This window comes from Elephas maximus, chromosome 4, assembly GCF_024166365.1.
Source record: "Elephas maximus indicus isolate mEleMax1 chromosome 4, mEleMax1 primary haplotype, whole genome shotgun sequence".
Classification (NCBI taxonomy): domain Eukaryota; kingdom Metazoa; phylum Chordata; class Mammalia; order Proboscidea; family Elephantidae; genus Elephas; species Elephas maximus.
Window position 1 is genome coordinate 171,523,007 of NC_064822.1, and position 22,485 is coordinate 171,545,491.

Here is a 22,485-nt window from a genome sequence, read left to right on the forward strand (position 1 = left end):
TTTTTTTCTTTTTTAATAACAGCCTTATTGAGATAACAATTCACATACCACATAATCCACCCATGTGAAGTGTTACAATTCAATGGTTTTTAGTTTAGTCAAAGACTTGTGTACTCATCACCACAATCAATTTTAGAGTATTTTCATCATCTCAGAAAGAAAACCTGTACCCTTAGCAGTCACTCCTTATATTTATTTCCTCCCTCCAAGCCCGATGCAGGCATTCATGTACTTTCTGTCTCCATAGATTTGCTCATTCGGGACATTTATAAAAATGAAATTATACAATATGTATTCTTTATTGAGAAGCTTCTGTCACTTAGCGTAATTTTTTTCCAGGTTTATCCATGGTAGCACTCATCAGTACTTTGTTTCTTTGTTATTACTGAATAATATTCCATTGCGTGGCTGTATCACATCAACTCATCAGTTAATGGACATTTTTTGGTCTGGTTTGAATAATGCTCCTGTGAACATTTTTGTACAATTTCTGTGTGGGTGCATTTTTTTTTTCTGTTGGTTGTATACCTAGGAGTTGAACTGTTGGGCCATATGGTAACGCCTCTCTGTTTAACTTTTTGAATAGCTGCCAAACTGCTTTCCAAGGGGGTTGCACCATTTTTTACATCATCCCCTGCAACGAATGAGGGTTCCAATTTCTCCACATCTTCACTCACACTTGTTATTTTCCTTTTTTTTTTTGGTTTATAGCCATCTACTTGGGTGTGAAGTGGTACCGTATTGTGTTTCAGATGTGTGTTTCCATGATGACTCCAAATAATGACTGAGTATCATTTTATGTATTTACTGGCCACTTGTATATTTTCTTTGGAGAAATTTTTATTCAAATCCTTTGTCCATTTTTCAGTTGGGTTCTTTGTCTTTTTGTGGCTGCAATGTAAGTGTTCTTTGTATATTGTGGATACTAGACTCTTCTCAGGTTCATGATTTGCAAATATTATTTTCCCGTTCTGTGGGTTGTCTTTTCACTTTATTGGCCGTCAACACAGTTTTGTAGTTACTGCATTATGCAGTTGTCTTTTAAATCATATAGGAGAAGAAAATGGTTGCAAGCAAAAATATATTTGTCCTATCTTTTATATTTACCTATGTAGTTACTTTTACTGGTGCTTTTTATTTCTTCCTGTGGATTTGAGTTACTTCCTAGTGCCCTTTCATTTCAGCCTGAAGGAAACTCTTTAGCATTTCTGTGGGGCAGGTCTTCTAGTGATAATACTCATCTTTTTTGTTTATCTGGGAATATGTTAATTTGTCTTCTTTTTTCCTAATTTTTTACTTTTGTTGTTGTTGTTGAGAATATACACAGCAAAAGATACACCAATTCAGCAGTTTCTACATGTACAATTTAGTGACATTGATTACATTCTTCAGGTTGTGTAGCCGTTCTCACCCTCCTTTTTTGAGTTGTTCCTCCCTTACTTGCAGAAACGCCATGCCCCCTAATCTTTTGAGTTGCTGTTGTCAGTTTGATCCCATATAGATGATTCTTAAAAGAGCATAATGCGCTCAAGGCAGACATTTTTTTACTAGTTACGCTAAACTATTATTTGGTTTTAAGAAGACTTCAGGGGATATTTTTGGTTTAAGGTCTTGCTTGTAATCTTAACGGAAGTAGATCACTAGGCTTTTTCTTCCATGGTACTGCAGACCAAAACCAAACCAAACCCATTGCTGTCAAGTCAATTCTGATTCATAACGACCCTATAGGACAGAGTAGAACTGCCCCATAGAGTTTCCAAGGAGTGCCTGGTGGATTTGAACTGCAGACCTTTTGGCTAGCAGCCATAGCTGTTCACCACTATGCCACCATGTGGGTTCAAACTGACAACCTTTAGGTTAGCAGGCAAGCACAAACCATTGGCGCCACCTAGGGACCTTCTCGTTAGCCTAAAACCAAAACCAAACCCATTGCCTTCAAGTCGTTTCTGACTCATATCCACCCTATGGACAGAGTAGAAATGCCCTGTAGGATTTCCAAGGAGCGGCTGGTAGATTGGAATTGCTGACCTCTTGGTTAGCAGCCGAGCTCTTAACCACTGTAGCACCAGGTCTCCATCATAGCGTATCTTATTCATCACTAGGTTCCAGGTCCATGACTTCGAATGTGGCTCTGTTAGGTGTTTCTGTATGTCTTCAGTTGTGGCCTGAGAAGCAGCCCACATTCTTAAGTTTCTCAGTAAACAGCTGATAAATTTAGATTTGCTTGTCCCCATAGCCATGATGGCCTTCATGTTACATCTCCATTATGACTGCAAATGGGCCATCCTTCTGAAAAGAGGGGAAAGGCAGACAAACGACTGAAGCAGACAAAGAATCTTATTACTGGAAAGTTGTTAGCATGCTAGTGGCAAATACTAACCACCCTTCTCTAAATCCTGCAGGTATTGGGCACCAAGTGCCTGGGACATGAGTTGAACTTGCATCAGCCTTGTGATATAACTATGATCAGGAGGGAGCAGCTTGAGGCAGAGGGGTCTGGGTGAAGGTGGTAGAAATGGTTGGTTCATTTGGGACCCCAGGTTGGTTGGTGATAGTTGCTGGGGCAAGGGGTATCTCCTAGGCAGGAATGGGAAGAGGGCTTTGGGGCTCCATCTACCTGGTTTAGAATGGAGAAATGGAATAGTGTGGAAACATGCTACTCGATTAAGAATTAAATCGACGTTTTTTAGGTGTTTCTCAATCTATAGTTAAATTACTCTGAAATTCCATTCGTGCTGTAGTCTGTTAATACATATTAATAGCTAATCTTCATGTAGCTCAGAAAATTGCTCTCTGGACCTCTGATTTGTTTAACAGCTGCTGTCTTCATCACCTAGTCCTACTATAACGGAAGTACCACAAGTGGATGGCTTTAACAAAGAGAAGTTTATTCTCTCACAGTCCAGTAGGCTAGAAGTCCGAATTCAGGGCACCGGCTGGCTCCAGAGGAAGGTTTTCTCTCTCTATCGGCTCTGGAGGAAGTTCCTTGTGATCAGTCTTCCCTTGGTCTGGGAGCATCTCAGCACAAGAACCTCAGGTCCAAAGGACTTGCTCTGTTACCAGCACTGTTTTCTTGGTGGCATGAGGTCCCCATGTCTCTCTGCTCACCTTTCTTTTATTTCTCAAAAGAGATTGGCTTAAGACACTATCTAATCTTGTCAGTCTCATCAATATAACTGCCACTAATCCATCTCATTACATCACAGTGATAGGATTTACAATGCATTGGGAAATCATATCAGATGACAAAATGGTAGACAGTCATACAATACTGGGAATCATGACCTAGCCAAGTTGACAGATATTTGGGGGAGGAGGGGGACACAATTAAATCCATGACAGCCGCCAATCCAAGTTGCTTCCAGTTGCCTTTATCGGTTTCCTATGTCAGCAAGATACTGAGTTGCCGTGAGCCAGGCATTTTGTACAGATGACAAACGTGATCGGTGTCAACTGCAGAACCCACTCATGTACTAGCTACGCTCCATCAGCAGTTCTTAAGGTGGGAACCGAGAATTGGCCTGGCAGAATTACCAGGGCGCAATGGCCAAGAGCAGGTACCCAGCCCAACCCAGTCTGGAATTTCTCAGAGTGGTATCTGGGAGCCCACATGTCACCAAACACTGCAGTTCTTAAGTTCACTGACTGAGAACTGCTGTTCAGCAGAGGAAGGCAGAGCCTTATTATGCTCGCTGTACTGCTGGCCATTTTATATAAAGCAAAATCCTGTAACTTTTCTAGTGACTAAAAGAATTAATGTTTACTAAGTGCCTTCTATGTGCCAGGCACCATGCTAAGGCTCATTTCATATTCAAAACAACCCTGTGAGGAAGACACTATTACTGTCTCCATTTTACAGATGGAGAAACTAAGACCCAAAAGAGTCAAGGGATTTGCCCAAGGTCACTGGGTAAAATCTGAGTAGTAGAACATTCTGGAAGTCTAGGAAGAGAAACAGGTGTTCTTTCAAGGGGACAAAACAGTTGGTCCAAGAAAGCAGAAGCAGGCAGGAGAACCCGGAGAGCTGAATCCCTGCATCCCAAGAGCCTCACCCCCTGGGTGGCCCATCTCAGTGGGGTGGTTGGGAGAGGAGGTGCGCGTTGGAGGCTTCGAAGAGGACCCCCCCCGCCACCGCTTTTGTGACTTCCAAGGGTTCAGAAGCATCAGTCAGCAGGTGCACAGTCTCCTGCTTTTCTGACTTCTGATCTCCCAGGAAATTCATGCCTTCCGAGCAGTGTGGGAGCATGTCTCTTCCCCACCATTGTCCCTGTTCCGGGACCATTCATCGGAATCCAGTTGGGCTTGGCAGAGGCCCCGTTCAGATTCCTGTGCCCCCCCCCACACACACACCCGGAAGCCCAAACAGCTGGCCTAAGACACAAATAAGGCCCTTCCTGCCGCACCTGGCCAGGCAGAAAGGAAACACTGGTGGGCGGGTAGCTGCTCCCAGCTCCTTGCCAAGCCCCGCCCCCACTCCTTCACCCTCCCCCTCAGCCCTTGGTGCCCACCTGTGACCTTGCTCTTGATTCCCCCGCCTCTGTCCCTGGCCTCGCCAGTTCTTCCCCTCATCACAGGCTGTTGCAGCCTCCCAAAGCCATCCCTCCCCAGGCTGACAGCTGCTGGTCTCTTGGCCTCTGGGCTCTGGGATGATGTTGAGCTATTGTGTTGGGGCTGCAAGTTGCGTGCCCAGAAACCCTCAGTAGAAAAATTTGGGGGGAGGGAGGTGGATACCTCAACTAGGGGATGGTTGTGGGTTTAGGCACCAGGAAGCCATGCAGGTGGTCTTTAACATCACTACCATCCCCAAGACATTCGTTTATTCCTTGGACAAATTTCTGAGTGTCTACTTTGTGCCAGGCACTGTTCTAGGCACTGAGGATACTAGTGAACAGAAAAGAGAAAAATACCTGCCCATCAGAGTTTACATCCCAGAGGGAAGAGACACACAAAATAGCTAAGTTGTGGTAAGTGTGTTGGAGGGAGATGATTACTACAAAGAAAAATGAAGCAGGGGAGGGGGTGAGGAGTACTGAGGTTCCAGTGCTTTCTCTTAATAACCCCCCCCAAAAAAATTGCCAACAAGTCACCTCTGACTCATGACCACCCCAGTGTGTGGTGCAAATAGCTAATGTGCGTGGCTGTTAACCAAAAGGTTGGAGGTTCAAATCCATTCACAGATGCATAGAAGAAAGGCCTGGCTATCTACTTGTGAAAAATCAGCCACTGAAAACCATATGGGGCACAGTTCTACTTGCACACACATGGGGTTGCCATTCTCACAACAACCATCGTAATTGTGAGCTTTCCTAATTGAACTAGGATCCCTGGTGGTACAACAGTTAAGCGCTTCAGCTGCTAACCAAAGGTGGTTTGAATCTGCTCAGCTGCTCTGTGGGAGAAAGACATGGCAATCTGCTTCCGTAAAGATTACAGGATAGAAAATCCTATAGGTCAAAATCAACTCGATGGCACCTAAAAACAAAAACTAATTGAACTCAAGGACAACCACAGCCTGGCGAGTTAGAACTGGTTTTTGCAGTCGTCTCCAGGCCCCGTTAACTGAGCAGGGGCAGCTGGGTTGGAGGCAGCAGGGGCCTCAGAACAACCAGCTCCAAAAGGGTGCCTTGGCTTACTATACTCACACACTGGGGTAATGGTGCCAACTGGTGGCCCAAAGGTCAAGCCCAGCCCAAATAGGTATTGTTGGCCCACGGTGTTAATTTTTTTTTTTTTTTAATACAGCTAAGAGTGAAGAATAGGGAGATTTCACATAAAATCTGGTTTTCTGGCTTCTCACAAGAAATGGAAAGACTGAGTCCTCGTTCTCACATGACACCAGCAAGATCTCAGTGGCATCTCCGACTCTCTGGTTGAGTTAGAGCCCCATCATGCTCAATAATCACATAAGGGTCATTTTTATTCCCTGCTGGCTCTGGAGGGCATTTGAGTTTGTGACCCCGATCCAGGTCACCGAATTTAAACCCTGAATACAAACCAGTAACCAGTTGTCATTGAGTTGACTCCTACTCATGGCAACCCCATGTGTGTCAGAGGAGAACTGTGCTCCACAAGGTTTGCAGTGGCTGATTTTTTGGACATGGATCGCCAGGTCTTTTTTTCCGAGGCACCCCTGGGTGGACTCAAAGCTCCAACATTTCAGTTAACAGCTGAGTTCCCTAACTGTTTGCACCACCCACCCAGGGATTCTGCTGAATACAAAAGTACCTTAACCATTAACCTGAAACAACCATTCCTTGTTGTTCAGCAAAGCCTGGACTTTCTTTTCGGCCCACGAAGCTCCCAAGGGTAAAAATGCAGCTCAGAGCCTTAGCTCACCTGCAGCCATTGTCAGCTGAACCTGACTGGGGATTGCCTCTATCCAGAGGCCAGCCCAGAGCCCCTCAGTCACCTGGTGCCTCCTGCACCCCCACCTCGTCTTCAAGAACTCAGATGCTTTCCATCCATTGCATCTTTTTCTTCTTGCCTTTGCTAAGGCAAATCCAGAAAGGAAAAGCCCCTGCCAAGATTCAGTCCTTGTAGTCAAACAGGTATTTCCCCAAATACAAGTTGAAATCCTAAGAAACCAATTCCCTGGCAATGTTAACATCAGTTAACACAGAGTCAGGATTTTTCTCAACTCCTTAAATTCTGCCACAGGTTCATACCAAATTGTTTCTTTAAAGGCTCAGTATTTTTCTCCTCTCTTTTCTAAGCAGAATTTTTTAAACACTTTGTGGTTCATGTTGTTATTGTCGTTAGCTGTTGCCAAGTTGGTTCCGACTCACAGCAACCCTATGTACAACAGAACAAAACATTGTCTAGTCTTATGCTGTCTTCGTGATCATTAGTATGCTCAAGTCTGTTGTTGAGGCTACTGCATATTTGAAGAGACTTCTAACCTAGGGGGCTCATCTTCCAACACTGTATCTAACAGTATTCTGTTGTGATTCATAGGATTTTCATTGGCTGTTTTTCAGACATAGATCACCAGGCCTTTCTTCCTAGTCTTTCTTAGTCTGGAAGTTCTGAAACCATGGGTGAGCTACTGGTCTTTGAAATACCAGTGGCATAGCTTCCGGTATCATAGCAACACTTAAGCCACCACAGTGCCACAAACTGACAGATGAAAGGTGGATATGATTTATAGTGGTTCCCTAAGGACACGCCCAAAGATTTCTGAGAAGGGTGGCCATCTAGACCTTTAACCCCGGCCCTACTAAATGAAAAGTCCCTTCTCTTAAACCCAAAGGCCAGGAAGGTGAAATAACTTGCCCAAGATTAAATGCAGGTCAGCATCCACATTCAGATCCGTGCTTTAGTTCACCAGCAGTTGGTGTTGGAGTCTCTAAATCAATGATTTCCACCCAGGGCTGCCTTAAAATCCCCTGGGGAGCTGGCCACACCCGGACCAATTTCATCCGGGTTTTTGGGGTGAGATCCAGGTCTCAGTGATATTCAAAACTTCCCAGTGATCTCAGTAAGCTGCCATGGTTGAGATCCAAAGCTCCAGAGGCTGCACGGTGCAATGTCTCAACGCACAGAGTACTTGGATTCATACCCCAGCCCCAGTTCTAGCTCCATGACCCTGAGCCCCAGTTTCCTCATCTGTAAATTGGGAATACTAATAATACCTATCTCATAGAGTGTGAGAATTAACAATGGCTGGTACATAGTAGGAGCCCTGATGGCACAGTTTTTAAGAGCTCAGCTGCTAACCAAAAGATAGGTAGTTCAAATCCACCAGCCACTCCTTGGAAACCCTGTGGGGCAGTTTACTCTGTCCTATAGGGTTGCTGTGAGTCAGAATCGACTCAATGGCAAATGGGTTTGGTTTTGGGGTTGGTACATAGTAAGTGCTCAATAAATGGTATCAGTTGCAGTCAAGTCAGTCGCAACTCATAGCGACCCCATGTGTGCAGAGTAAAACTGCTCCATAGGGTTTTCAAGGCAATGACCTTTCTGAAGCAGATCATCACGTTTTTCTTCTAAAGCCCCTCTGGGTGGGTTTGAACTGCCAACCTTTGGGTTTGTAGTCAAGCACTTAACCTTTTGTGCCACCCAGGACTCCTTCAATAAATGGTAGTGCATGTAATTGTGTGCCCTCATTTGGTGGTTTCTTCAGTGACTTTTTTTGTGGCAAGCACTTTTCATGAGAGTTTACGAATTTCTGTGTTGTTGTCGTTAGGTGCCGTAGAGTCAGTTCCGACTCATAGCGACCCCAGGTACAACAGAAAGAAACACTGCCCGGTCCTGCGCCATCATCACAATCCTTGCTATGCTTGAGCCCATTGTTGCAGCCACCGTGTCAGTCTATCTCTTTGAGGGTCTTCCTCTTTTTCGCTGATCCTCTACCAAGCATGATGTCCTTCTTGAGGGACTGATCCCTCCTGATCACATGTCCAAAGTATGTGAGACGAAGTCTCGCCATCCTTGCTTCTAAGGAGCATTCTGCCGGTGCTTCTAAGATAGATTTGTTCATTCTCCTGACAGTCCATGGTATATTCAATATTCTTCGCCAATGCCATAATTTGAAGGCATTGATTCTTCGGTTTTCCTTATTCATCATCCAGCTTTGGCACACATGTAAGGCAATTGAAAACACCAAGGCTTGGATCAGGCGCACCTTAGCCTTCAAGGTGATGTCTTTGCTTTTCAAGACTTTAAAGAGGCCCTTTGCAGCAGATTTACCCAGTGCAACGCATGTTTTGATTTCTTGACCACTGCTTCCATGGCTGTTGATTGTGGATCCAAGGAAAATGAAATCCTTGACAACTTCAAGCTTTTCTCCGTTTATCGTGATGTTGCTCATTGGTCCAGTTCTGAGGATTTTTGTTTTCTTTATGCTGAGGTGTAATCCATACTGAAGGCTGTGGTCCTTGATCTTCGTTAGTAAGTGCTTCAAGCCCTCTTCACTTTCAGCGAACAATTTCTGTGTCGAATTTCTGAATCAGAGGGAAATGTAATAGAATCATATCAAATCAGAGCATCGAGTTCTCCACACCCCCCCAATTTTAAATTTGAGAGGATGATAACAGTGCCACTAAGATGCTCAAAGGGGGTTTATATTGGGATTTGCAAGTGGAGAAACTGAGGCTTGAGTCCAAGCTAACACTTGTTAAGGACAGATTTGGAATTAGAACCAGGTCCTGCCACCTCTCGGTCGCTTGATGCTTCCAAATTTATGTTTTTCTCTGGGTTTCCATTTCCCTACATCTCCCCTACCGGGGCCAGCTGCTCCTCGTTCCAGTTGGGTTCTCGTGTGGAAGGAGATTGCAAACATCACAGGAGATGTTTTAATTTAAAGGAAACCAGCTTTTCTTCCTTTTAAGATGAAACCTAGTAAAGTTTTAAAGACTTTTTCAAACAGTCCCTGAATTACTTAAACTAATTATAGTTGCCTTTTTAAATGTCCAAATTAAAAATAGACTTCTAAAGGAGAACACAGGACACAGCCCAGAGCCTATAGTCATGTTCACAATTTCCTAGAATCAGCCCTCCTCTGACCTAATTTATGCTTTTGGGAGATCAAAGGCAGATGAAGGGAGTTGGAGGCCGGGGCTGGGGATGTAGCTAGGAGTCTCTTGGCAGCAGATGGTGAACCTGGAGTCTATGTTCTGTAATTAAGAATAGCTGTGAATTTGTGAAAGATGTTAGATTATAGTCATTTCCTCGTAGTATAAGGCCGTGTTTATCAAATTGTGGTCTGTAGACCAGCGGCATCAGCATCACCTGGGAACTTGCTAGAAAAGCAAATTCTCAACCCCCATCCCTGACCTACTGAATCAGAAACTCAGGGAGTACGGCCCAGCAAAGGGTTTTAACAAGCCCTCTAGGTGATTTCGGTGCAGGCTAAAGTTTGAGACCTGTTGGCTTAGAATGTTAATAATACCTGGGGTAGGGTTGCCATGAGTCAGGATTGACTTGATGGCAACTAACAACAAGCTGGCCTGGTGTGCTAAATATGAATGTGTGGTTGAAAGTAGGGGCAGGTCTGCTAAGTATAAACTTTGTTTTAGTATGCTCTGGGTCCTTCTGGAAGTCTCTGGAAAAGTCCCAATGGGTTCTTTACATGAGATGTTGTGTGTGGAAGTATAAATGCTGAAGTGTACTGTAAACATAACATGGGAGTAGATAGTAACATCAGTATCTAGTCTCTCAACACTCCAAAACTGGTTGGCACGATTGGTTAAATGCTTGGTAACCAAAAGGTTGGTGGTTCGAATCCACCCAGAAGGGCCTCAGAAGAAAGGCCTGATGATCTACTTCTGAGAGATCACAGCCTTTAAAGCTTCATGGAGCACAGTTCTTCTCTGATACACATGGGGTTGCCATGAGTCGGAATCGACTCAACAGCAGCTGCTTAGTTTCTGTTCGTTTAAACACTTGAACAAGAGCAAACTGAATCCAAGAATCTCCCTCCTTGACTGACATTTCTGAGTCTCGTAATATCTTGTAATTTTCTGCCCCCAAGAAATGTGAATGCTTCTCCTTCCGGTAACAAAAACTAGGAGATTGGATAACATTTCCCCTTTTGTTCTTGCTGCTAGAAAGCCAAATAAGATGCTTCATCACAGCCCTCATAGTTAGTATATTTGTTTTTCCCTGTTTCAGTTTTATACTGCACATATGTCCTTTGTGATGGTCTCTTCAAATGCTTTTGAGAAAAAAAAGGAGAGAAAGGCGGTGAAGGAGGAAAGAGATTGGTCTCATAGTTCAGATAATTACCAGATCAACAAATCCATGCTTTGTAAAACTGATAAAACTTGGCTAGAAAAGGCAGATGTTCTCTTCAGCGATAACAGAGCAAGTTGTTCTTCATTAATGACTTCTCTTGATTGCCTCGTCTTTCTGGTGTCCCCATAGCAGTGGGTACTTTGGATAGTTACCAAAACCGAGGCTCAAGAAACGTGTTAGTCATTGAAGAGTTGTGACAGCTACCAAGGCTCATGTGAGCCCTGCTTGTGAAGAATGTCCTTCCTGTATTAGTCAGGAGTGTGGAAGGGTGGCGGTGACATTAGGTTTGCATATTTTTAAGGTTCTAAATTGCTATTTCCCCCACCACGATTTCTAACATGCTGGTGGCCCTATGAACAAATGTGGAGATTTCTCGAACAGCCCAGGCTGCCACCACAGAACTCTCCTGTACAATCTTGGCATGATGGCTAAGGATTCTTCTCCACCTTCCGACCTGCCCAGGGCGCTCCCTAAGCCAGGTGTCTTAAACCAAGGCCCAAGGAGCCCACAGACATACTTCCAGAGGCCTGCAGTTCTGTGGGAGAATATTAGCTAATTTTGTGTTCGTATTTTAACAATAACCTTCTTGAAAAGTTCATCAGAGGATATTCTTAATTCTCAGGCCCACCCTGATGACCTAGTCCTGCCATGTGAAGTCAGGGTATATATGTTCATTTGTGGTCTTGGTGGCATCACGTAACTCCCTTTTAATTGTTTTAGGCGAATTAGAAATGAGCAGAGACAAAATATATAAATGATGAGATTGTACAGAGTGAAGGTCAAATGATAGGCACAGGATGCTGGAATTTACCGTAACTAAACCAAAAACCAAACTCTTTGCCATTGAGTTGATTCTGACTCATAGCGACCCTATAGGACAGAGTAGAACTGCCCCATAGAGTTTCCAAGGAGCACCTGGTGGATTTGAACTGCCAACCTTTTGGTTAGCAGCCAGACTTTTAACCACTACACCACTAGGGTTTCCTTACAGTAATTAGAAATGAGAAAAGTGATAGGAAAATTGAGCTTTCATGCAGCACAGTAGAGAAGGAATGCCGTCCGCCAAAGAAGCCACCCCAGAGCAGTCAGTGAGCACCAGACACCTCTCCTGCTTTTGTTCCAGCAAAACACCACCATCCATCATGTCAGTGTCCTTAATTTGAATGTTTACATTTGTTTCGGTCTTGTAGCTATATACCTAGCTTTATGTTTATGCATACTTAAGTAACATTATACATTAAATGAGGAGCTCTGATGGTGCAGTGGTTAAAGTGCTCAGCTGCAAACTGAAAGGTCAGCAGTTGGAAACCACCAGCTGCTCCACAGGAGAAAGGGGTGACCATCTGCTCCTGTAATGGTTTACAGCCTTGGAAACCCTATAGGGGAGTTCTACTCTGTCTTAGATGGTCCCTGTGAATTGGAAGGAAACCCTGGTGGTGTAGTGGTTAAGTGCAGTGGCTGCTAACCAAAAGGTCAGCAGTTCGAATCTGCCAGGCGCTCCTTGGAAACTCTATGGGGCAGTCCTACTCTTTCCTATAGGGTTGCTGTGAGTTGGAATCAACTCGACGGCAGTGGGTTTGCTTTGGTTTGGTTTGTGAGTTGGAATGAACTGAATGACAGTTAAGTTTGTGTTTTGTTTGTTTGTTTATACTTTAAATGATTTAAATTGACCCTAAAATAGACTAGAGGGAAGTCTTCCTGCAGCAGGTACACCATCTGCTTCCTAAACTGCCTTGGAGAAGAAGGAAATGGAAGGGAAAGAAACCTCGAATACCGCGTTTCAAAGCCCCACTGAGTCCTTTTTTGCCTCTGTAATTGGATGTAAAATGACACTATGGTATCGTTTCCATTTTTCCTAGCTTTGTGGGCTTGAGTGTAATATTAGCTGACATGCTGCCTCCCTGGGGATTCTCATAGCCAGAAAATTGTCTGCAGCTAAAAAGGGCTTCAAAAAAATAGGAGACCCCTTGTTCCTGTGCTCATCTTAGTATTTATTGCCTTCAGAATTGTCCTTTGAGACTCAACTGGGCGAAACTGATGGGCCCCTTTTTTCCTTGCTAGCCCTTCCACTTCCTCTAGGACAGCTTTTTTTTTTTTTTTTTTTTTAATGGCATTGTCTAATAGCCCAAGAGGCCCGTACTTGCTCTTCTGAAGGTGATGAATACATCTGCTAAGAAGTCAGGAAATGCAGAGGTCAGAGTTTTCTTATTCAAAATAAATATTAATTGGATTCAGTGACCTAGGGGTGGCCCGAAGCAAAATTATAGAGTGGTGAAATTTGTCTTTGCGGTTCCTGGCCGCCTTTTTCAGATTGCTTGTTCTTTCAGGAAAGAATAAAAAAAATCACCCACTGCATGCCATACTTTGTCCTGTGCTAGGCTTTATCTTATTTACTAAAAATAAATGCTGAACCATACCTTGCTTAATTTTGATCAACAACCCTGTGTAGTAGGTGGTAGTATCCCCATTTTGCAGATAAGGAAACTGAGATTCAGAAGGCTAAAGGTGTTACAAAGATCAAGCACAGGTGTCCTGATTCCAAATCTCACCCTCTTTCTGCTGACCAATTAGATACCCTGTCCCTTTTCTTCTATGTGAAAATATTCTCTTAGGTCATGTTATCTTCTCTCAGGCATTTGCTCAAAGTTATTGATTGAAGGCTTGTCCCTTATTAAAGAATTTTCTCGCACCTGTGAACAATTGGGAAGTTTCTTTAGCTACAGAGAGGCCTGCAGTACTCGCATGTCAAGTTGCCCTGAGAAATTATTAGCTAATTCATTCATTTGCGCAACAAATACTGCGCATCTTCTGTATGGCTAGTGGAGTCCCTGGGTGGCGTGAACAGTTAAGTGCTTGGCTGCTAACCAAAAGGTTGGTAGTTCAAATTCATCCAGAGGCACCTTGGAAGAAAGACCTGGCAATCTACTTCCAACAGATTAGCCATTGAAAACCCCATGGAGTACGGTTCTACTCTGACACATGTGGGGTCACCAGGGGTCAGAATCGACTCAATGGCCACTGGTTTGGCTTTTTTTTTTTTTTTTTTAAGTGGCCAGCGCTTTTGCAGGCCTTGGATGTACTGCTGTGGAAAGACAAAGTCCCCGCTTTGTGGTGCTTCCATTCAACAGGGAGCATACTTTAGGCCACTGTAGTATAAAAAGTCTGAGATCTGGAGTCACAGGGTCTACTTTGGGTCCCAGTTCTGCTTCTCCTTGATGGACTTACCTCGGGCAGGTCACTTAGCCTCTTTCAGCCTCAGTTTTCTCGTTGACAGAATGGGGAGACTGAGACCCACACAGCTTTACGAAGTTGCCTCCACAAGATAATGTGTAAGGAAGCACTCTGCAAATGTTCTCAGTGTTATTATTCATGTGGTAGTGTGCCTGACAAATTCTCAGCCATGAAATGGGATTCTAATGATACCTATCCCTTGGGTTATTGAGAGCCTTATGTCAATTAATCAACGTAAAGCAATTAGACCAATATCTGGCACACAAGCAGCACTGGCTCACTCAGTGTTAGATATTGTTACTATTCTGATGCACTTCATGCATGGGGAAAATTTAAGAAATTCTGCAGCTCGCCTTCTGCATTTCTTGACATGTTCATGGTGTCACTTATGTTTGGAGAGCTGAAAAATAGCATCATTAGAGATTTGGATTGATGGAGTGCCTACTGCCATCGGGCATCAAGCCCTGTGGCAAAATCTCAGCAAGACAAAATAATCCATCTGAGGAAGAATGTTCTAGAAGATTTTCTGTGGGACTCAGGATAGACTGTGTGGTCACCAGTTGGGCACCTTAAAAGGAATTATCTTTCCTGCTATAACCACCATTGAGGGTGGCTAAAACCCTGGCAATCAGCTAATCTACCTCCCTCTTTCTACATACTAGACAGGTAAGGCCTAGAAAGGGGAAAAGGGACCAGTCGCACAGCTCTGGTCACCTGGGCTGGAGGGTCCAAGATGGCCTGCCTCCCAAGCCTGGCAGTTGGTACTCAGGTCAGCTGGTGTGCTTCCGTAGGTTGTTGTTAGTTGCTGTCAACTCGGCCCTAACTCATGGAGACTCCATATTCAGTGAAATTGGACCATTACAATCCATAGGGTTTTCATTGGCTGATTTTTTGGGAAGTAGATTGCCAGGCCTTTCTTCCTGGTCTTAGTCTAGAAACTCTGCTGAAACCTGTTCAGCATCATTAGCAACACACAAACTTCCACTGACAGACAGGTGGTAGCTGTGCTTGAGGTGCACTGGCCAGGGTCTCCACGGACAGCAAGAACTATATCATTAACCACCATTGCCTCCCTGCTTTTTAATAGATCAGTCAAATGCCAGACCTCATCCTATGTCAGTTGAGAAGATGAGAGTACTAGGCATCAGGGTAGAGTGGAAGATGGACGGCTTTGGTACCAGACAGATACAAGTTTGAGTGCCAGCTTTGCCTCTTTAAACTCACTGTGTGATCTCAAGCTGGTAACCTAACCTCTCTGAGTTTCAGTTCCCTCTGTCTTGCAGCTAGACTGTAAACTCCATAAGAGTTCCCTCATTGTATTTCTTTTTATTACTGTATCCCCAGTGCCTAGCAGCATGTTACCTGGCACAGTAGTAGGTACTCGATATTATTAAATAAATCAGTGGCAGTTCAAGGTTGTTGTAATGAGAAAATAAAATATATATATATATGTGTGTGTGAAGCTTCTAGGAAAATGCCTGGCATGTAGAAAAGTGATTGATAAACTATATCATTTTTCTACAAAGGACATATGGTGGAACAAAGAACAAGAATATTTGAGGCCGCTAATGGAGAATTAAAAGTGGAGACTTAGGCCATTTACGTTATTAGTTGGCTGCCTCTCGATGGCCTGTGTTTGTAGATACGGCCAAGTGGAAGTGTTTTCCACAAGTACTGAGCTCTTCTTCCTCTTGTGTCTCCTCTGCAGCTGGAGCTCTCCAACACCGCCATTTTGCACCAGATGAGGCGGGACCAGGTCACAGACACATGCCGAGCCAACAGCGCCGTGAGCCGCAAGCGACGGGTCCTGACCCCCAACGACCTGAAGCATTTGGTGGTAGATGAGGACCACGAGCTCATCTACTGCTACGTGCCCAAGGTGGCATGTACCAACTGGAAGCGGCTCATGATGGTCCTGACGGGGCGGGGGAAGTACAGTGACCCCATGGAGATCCCGGCCAACGAGGCCCACGTCTCCGCCAACCTGAAGACCCTGAACCAGTACAGCATCCCAGAAATCAACCACCGCTTGAAAAGCTACATGAAGTTCCTGTTTGTCCGTGAGCCCTTTGAGAGGCTGGTGTCAGCCTACCGCAACAAGTTCACCCAGAAGTACAACACCTCCTTCCACAAGCGATATGGCACCAAGATCATCAAGCGCCAGCGGAAGAACGCCACCCAGGAGGCCCTGCGCAAAGGGGATGATGTCAAGTTTGAGGAGTTTGTGGCCTATCTCATCGACCCACACACCCAACGGGAGGAGCCGTTCAACGAACACTGGCAAACCGTCTATTCTCTCTGCCATCCGTGCCACATCCATTATGACCTCGTGGGCAAGTATGAGACACTGGAAGAGGATTCTAATTATGTCTTGCAGCTGGCAGGAGTGGGCAGCTACCTGAAGTTCCCCACCTACGCAAAGTCTACGAGAACTACTGATGAAATGACCACAGGATTCTTCCAGAACATAAGCTCAGAGCACCAAACGCAGCTGTACGAAGTCTACAAACTCGATTTTTTAATGTTCAATTACTCAGTGCCAAGTTACCTGAAATTGGAATAAAGGGGATGGGGAGAGGGAGAGAATCATGCTTTTTAATTTAAGATTTTTATTTGTCAAAAAGAAATATATGGATATTGGGTTATTTTGTAAATTAATATTTCTTTGGGGATGATGCTGCGAGCAGCATGGTGAGAATTATTTAAAATCCTTGGTAGGGAAGGACAGCTGTCTTAGCAGGGGAATTGGACGGGTGTCCTTGTTTTTGGAAGTGAATACTGCAACACTGTCTCAGAGGTTTCCTTGTGTTCTGGTGAAGTCCATGAATTGTGCATTCCATAAATTCTAATTAATATTATTTATAGTTATTTAAACGTGGTCTCTGTATAGATTTTTTTTTTTCATGGCAGCAAAATCCTAATGTCTTTGCAGAAGAGATCTATGTTTTGTACTTTGCTTGCTACAGCTCGTATGGGGGCACGAATATTTTTCTTACTAACCTCTTACAGAGTCATTGTGTGATAATGACCGTTGTGATGTGTACTGATGCCACCATATTGGAAATTCTGATATAAATAAATAGGTTGCTCGTGCACTTAGAAAGAGGCATCTTTGCAAGGGACTAACTCAAAACCAATTTCAATCGACCTAAAAGTCCCTTGCAGTAAAGAAATGTAATTTTTTTTTTTTTAAACCCAAAGAGAGAGCTGATTGTAGCATTTCTTCTTTCACCAGAATTAGCAATCTGATAGATTATGCTTTTCCACAGAAATTTTTAACTGGCAGTGCCAGTTGTGATGAAGGTGAAGTGGCCATTGCTTTACATCCAACAAATATTTATTGAACACCTACTATGTGCTAGGCCCAATTCTGGGCACTGGGGATACAGCATTGGACAAAACCCATAGTCTCTGCCCTCAAGAAGCTTTACGTGGACACAGAGCATCTAACTCCACAATTAATAAACCCTTAACATTCATGGATTTAACATGAGGTTTGAATTATTCAGGAACAACTGCAGAAGGTCCGGGACCCCAAAAAGTTTGCCTTTTTGGGGGGGCACAAATTTGAAAACCACATGCTTGGAGCCGGCCACTTAACTCGGTGAGTGATCCAAGCTCATTGCCCAAGATAAAAGGCACTTCCAACTTATTGGGAGTGTCTGCCTTTAAAGTCCCAGAAAGGATATGCCAGACACAGGCATGGAAGAGTGCTGGGATTGATTAGCAATGTCTGCCTTGGGAGAGGGAAGGGGAATAGGAATATTTGCAAGTGCTTCCCACTGTCATCTCCAGCCCAGTATCCACATCCCCATGTAGAAGTGTTGGTTTATTCCTTGCCACATAAAAGTGAAATGCAGAGGCGGGACTCGTACATGTGGGGATTTGCAGTGATCTGGCATCTATCCCTCATGAAGGTCAAGGATGGGCTATTTGTCCACACGCACACCCCTCCAAGTTCTCCAAAGGCTGAGAGACCAACCACACCTCCGTGGCTGCTGTGTATGAGCAGCAAGGACAACTCTCCATGCCCCTGATCCTCCTGAAGGCTGGACGCTTTCCACATCCTGTTCCTTGCTAATAAACATCTACAGATGCTTCTCATTTCCAGCCATTTCCCACGACTCTCGGTTGAAGTTTGAGCCACATCCCTCTTACAGCTAGCTAGTGAATGAGTTGGTAGCAGATACTGTAAATAATAACAATAATAATAATGATAATAATAGTTCTAATAATAGTGGGTGGGATGGGATGGGATGTGGGTAAGTTTTGCTTATTGGTTTGTTTTTGATGCAGTATATAGCAAAGGGGCCAGAAGAATATTCTAAACAAACAAAAAATGAATAATTTATTCACAGAAACTATTAAAATTGTATTGTAAAGCTCACAGCCAGCTCAGTGAGCAGCAGCTGCCACATCTCACCGAGGAAATTATTTTATTTAATGTGAGGGAGGTGTGCATCAGAGAGAATGTTGAAGCTATTTATAAAATGTTGCGTACCTTCTTCCAAGCTCTCTCCCCTTGGTGAAGGGCACAGCAGCCATAACCTTGATGGATAGAGATTTATGTAACGTGTTTTCCCAGGTGAAGTGACAGACTGTAGGCTGTCCCTGGAATTGGGAATCTGATCCCTATTTCCAGTCAAGAGATGCTGTCCTCAGATATAGGGCTTCTGTTGACCCCACAAACTGTACAGTATTTCCTAGTGTGTGTTCTATAGAACATAGGTCCTAGGGAACATCAAATTGGTGTGATGCAAAATAAGGATTTTGTGGTCAAATACTCCTGGGAAGCCAAGTTACGTCCGTTTCCTTTCTGCAGGACTTTGGAGCCTTGTGTGTGTGCTGTGCATAGTGAATCCCCAAGACCATCACTGAGTCAGTAGCATTTCTTGAACTTACGCGGCCAGGCTACTCTATTTTGCAGATCATCTCACAGAGCTAACGTGCCTCAGAATATACTTTGGTTAGGTTGATTTAGCACATCTGAGGTGTTCAAGGATCAAAACTGCCTCCCCATCCCCTTTCCAAAAAATGAAACAAAGCAGCACCAGAGTCTCCATCTGGTTTATAGCAAAAGAGGTACTTTATCAAATGAATTAAACTTAAGTGCAATGGTTCTAATCCTGGATACTCCCGTGGGCCACGATTCCATCCCTCCCAAATGGAGTGGATGAAAGCCTTGGGTGGTGTGGACGGAAGGAGGGAGCTGGAGTGGGGCATAAGGCCACAGAGTGTCGCCCCCCGCCCCACTCCTCAAGCTTTAAAGGATGCTCACCTGGAACAGAGTGGTCTCAATCCTTGACGAATGCCTCTTCAGTTCCACAGTTTGAAAACTGTTCACTGTGTGCTTTTGTGGTTTTTCAATGGACATTCGTGTAGACTTCCTGAGTTTCACGTTTCCACATCAACCTTCGATCAGTTGTGCAAGCTTGCTCACTGTGGTGTGCAGACCGACTTCTTTCATCTGTCTTCTCTCGCTAAGTAAGAAAGATTGTCCTTCAGGGGACCCTCCATCCGTATGTTTTTGAAATGAGAGACTTTCTCCCAGTATTTTCGTTTTGTGTTCACATTTTATTTTCTAATGGCATAGATACTTAAAAAAATTGATACCTAACCGTTTTTCAGAATCTAGAAAGTATTGTGTCCTTGATTTAAAAAAAAAAATCCATTGGTGGAAATGTGCCTGGAAAACAAAAGTTCGTGTTCTTAAGAGAAATGTTTGAAAACGCTTTCTATACCATGCTTAGCTGGAGAAAAGTACAGGCAGGTGTCCTATCTCCGAGCCACTTTTCAAAGGTGCTGCCATGTTTTTAAAAACCAGGTACAGTCAGGGTAGTATTTGCAATGACATTCCTGCTTACCTATCCCTTTGGTTGGAAATTTCTTATTAGTCGCAGAGTTTGAATTGCTGCAGCTTCTCCAGTCACCCCCCTCAGCCCTCCCCAGCTGGTCTGGGAAGAAGGGCAGCCCCAGACCTACGGTCTCTCAGAGGGAACTTCCTTCCTCCCTGCCCACCAGGTAAGCATCCCTATCCTGCCTGCTCAGAATCTGGGTGCCACAGGAAAGCGGGGGCAGTGAAAACGTCAGTCGGACCTGTCCTCCTAGTGGCAAAGATGTGTAATTGCAAGGGTCTCACCGAGGGCAGGAGCACATGCTACTAAAAAGCCCCCAGAACAAAAGCGAGTCCCCAGCACATTTAGCTGGTGGGGACTTGGACTTGTGCTGAGGTAGTAGTTGCAAAAGTCCCTGTTCTAACGTTGAACGAAGCAGAGGGACCCTTTTACTGTCCTTGGTGAGTGAGTGTCCAAGCACATCTCTCAGCCCAGTCCTCTACGCAGGCATGTGCATACACGCGATCTAAGCTGCTCTGTTCTGTGCAATCCAGGTGGCCAGAATCCCTTCTTTGTCCACCTCTCTGTCAGCCGGACTGACCTCATTGCTCCCCCAAGTTCGCACAACCCGCATTTCCTCCAGCCTTTCCCCATCGCAACCAACTGGACCCCATTAACGAGCAACAGAGCCTTCTAGAACCAGCTTGACCCTTGGCAAATTTCAGTCTGCTATTCATTGTCAGGTACAGAAAGGGCTGCCCGTATTATTTTCTTAGGCGCATGCTCAGTATGGCATATTGACATTTAATTTAACATCTTTGTGAAGTATGATTTTTTTGTTTTTAACATATTTGTATGCAGTAGAGGGCTTGTTGTAGAAAACTCTCCCTGTATCTTACTGTGCTGTTAAAGAAAGCTGAATTCCACATTGCCAACAAAAGCGTGAAATGTTCATGAACCTTCCTCCAGGAAAAGCCATTCAAGCCTGATTATTTTTCTAAGTAACTTCAATTAAATTGAAGAAAAAAAAACAGCTTCTCTCTGTGTATGGTTTGTTCATAGCTCATTGACAAAAGACTGTAGGGATGGGTGGGCTATGTTCCTTAGCATATGGGGGGCCCTGCTCATGTGTATCAAAGGATGAAGAGGAAAGCTGGAGATGGGGACCCCACTGGCACACTCAGCCATGGTTAAGACTTCCACAGATCTGAGCTCTGTTTACTGGATGAATAAAAGCTTTCTTCATTCTATTTGTAGAGTGATGTGACATAAGGCCCAGTGTGATTGTATCATCTCACCACTCATAAAAAAATAAGGAAATGGAGTCTCTGAGGGGTTAAATAGCCTTTGTGGCAGAGCCAATATTCAAACCCAGGTTGCTGTGGCTCTTTGCAATAAATGATGTATGTCTCTGAGTGGCTGCCATGCTACAAATTGCAGACCTACACTTCAAACCCCGATTTTCCAATTCCAAATCCACTCTTTCATGCCACAAATCCATACCCCATATAGCTTCTTTCAACTCCATCAATTGGCATTTTTAGCTTTATTGGTTAAAATGATTATATTTTACCAAAGAAGAAATCATACTCAAAGTTGTTTCTTTTATTATATTTTAATTCTTTGAAGAATGTATTATCTAAGTATTTTAACACTAGAGTATTAGATTTGGAAATATATCCCATTTTTCAACTAAGCCGATATGGTTTATCGTATGTCCACTCACCAGATAGCTCTCACCACTGATGGCCTGGCTCCCCCCAGTTCTTGATGTCTGCTCGTCATTGTTCTTGCTCCAGTCCCATGTGGTTGGGAAGAGTCCAGACCATGGAGCTTAGTTTTCTTAAATTAATGAAAAATGCACTTTCTTTTTAATGTGGGGAATGGACATAACTTTGTCATGGCCTATCCCTGTCTCATTCAGGGCATTGTAGCAAGCCTGGACGAGAAATCTCCAGCCTTAGGTTACCCACCTCAGACTGAGACTGAAATGCCCCATGTCAAGTGGCCAGCTAATTAGTAGGTACTTCTAATGGTGCCACAAGTATCCTCAGTCTGACCACAGAAGCTCAGAAACTAAGGACCCTGTAAGCTAGAACATTACTGGAGCCAGACTGGAGCGAGGTGGTCATTAATCCACCACCAAGTGAACAAAAATGGAACCAGGCAAAGTCATTAGTGTAAGAGGACCAAGTGCCCTTTTTGGGGGGAAGAGCTTTCCTTTCTCAAGTTATGTCTTTCCTACATTTCTTGGATAAGAATAACTTTTATAAAAGATGTTCATTGATATGAGAAGATAAATAAAACGTTAACAACTGTACATCAGCCTCCAAAGGCATTGTAAACATTTTCTCAAGAAGAAGTCATGCTGTACAAATAGACTGAAAACCATTGGCCAAGAATGCAATTGAGGCATGATGTGAGGGTGGGGAAACCCAAGAGCTTGGTGAACAGAACTCTGGGGATAGCCCTCCTGAGGCACAATGCTGAGCACTGCACAAGCTGGTACTCACCTTCCTACAGGCAGACACATTGTGACCAGTGGCTGTAGTCCCCTGAGATCCTGGGATGGCTTGCAAGAAGACAAAGACTCATCTGGGGTGATGGACATCTCCACTGTAATACAAAAAAGGAAATTTCTAGCAAGACTGATATGAGAAAACAAACAAACCTCCCATTTAACAAT

General features: G+C 44.1%; 1 protein-coding gene across 3 annotated transcripts in view; it reads left to right on the top strand.

Moving 5' to 3' along the window:
* CHST11 (carbohydrate sulfotransferase 11) overlaps positions 1–16,764 on the top strand; it is a 342,410-nt gene extending 325,646 nt beyond the window's left edge. For all 3 annotated transcript variants that reach the window (XM_049884221.1, XM_049884220.1, XM_049884219.1), the window contains exon 3: positions 15,674–16,764. In XM_049884221.1, coding sequence (XP_049740178.1) covers positions 15,674–16,528 — 855 coding nt within the window. In that variant the 3' untranslated portion in view covers positions 16,529–16,764. The remainder of the gene's footprint in view (positions 1–15,673) is intronic.
* The last annotated feature ends 5,721 nt before the right edge of the window (positions 16,765–22,485 follow it).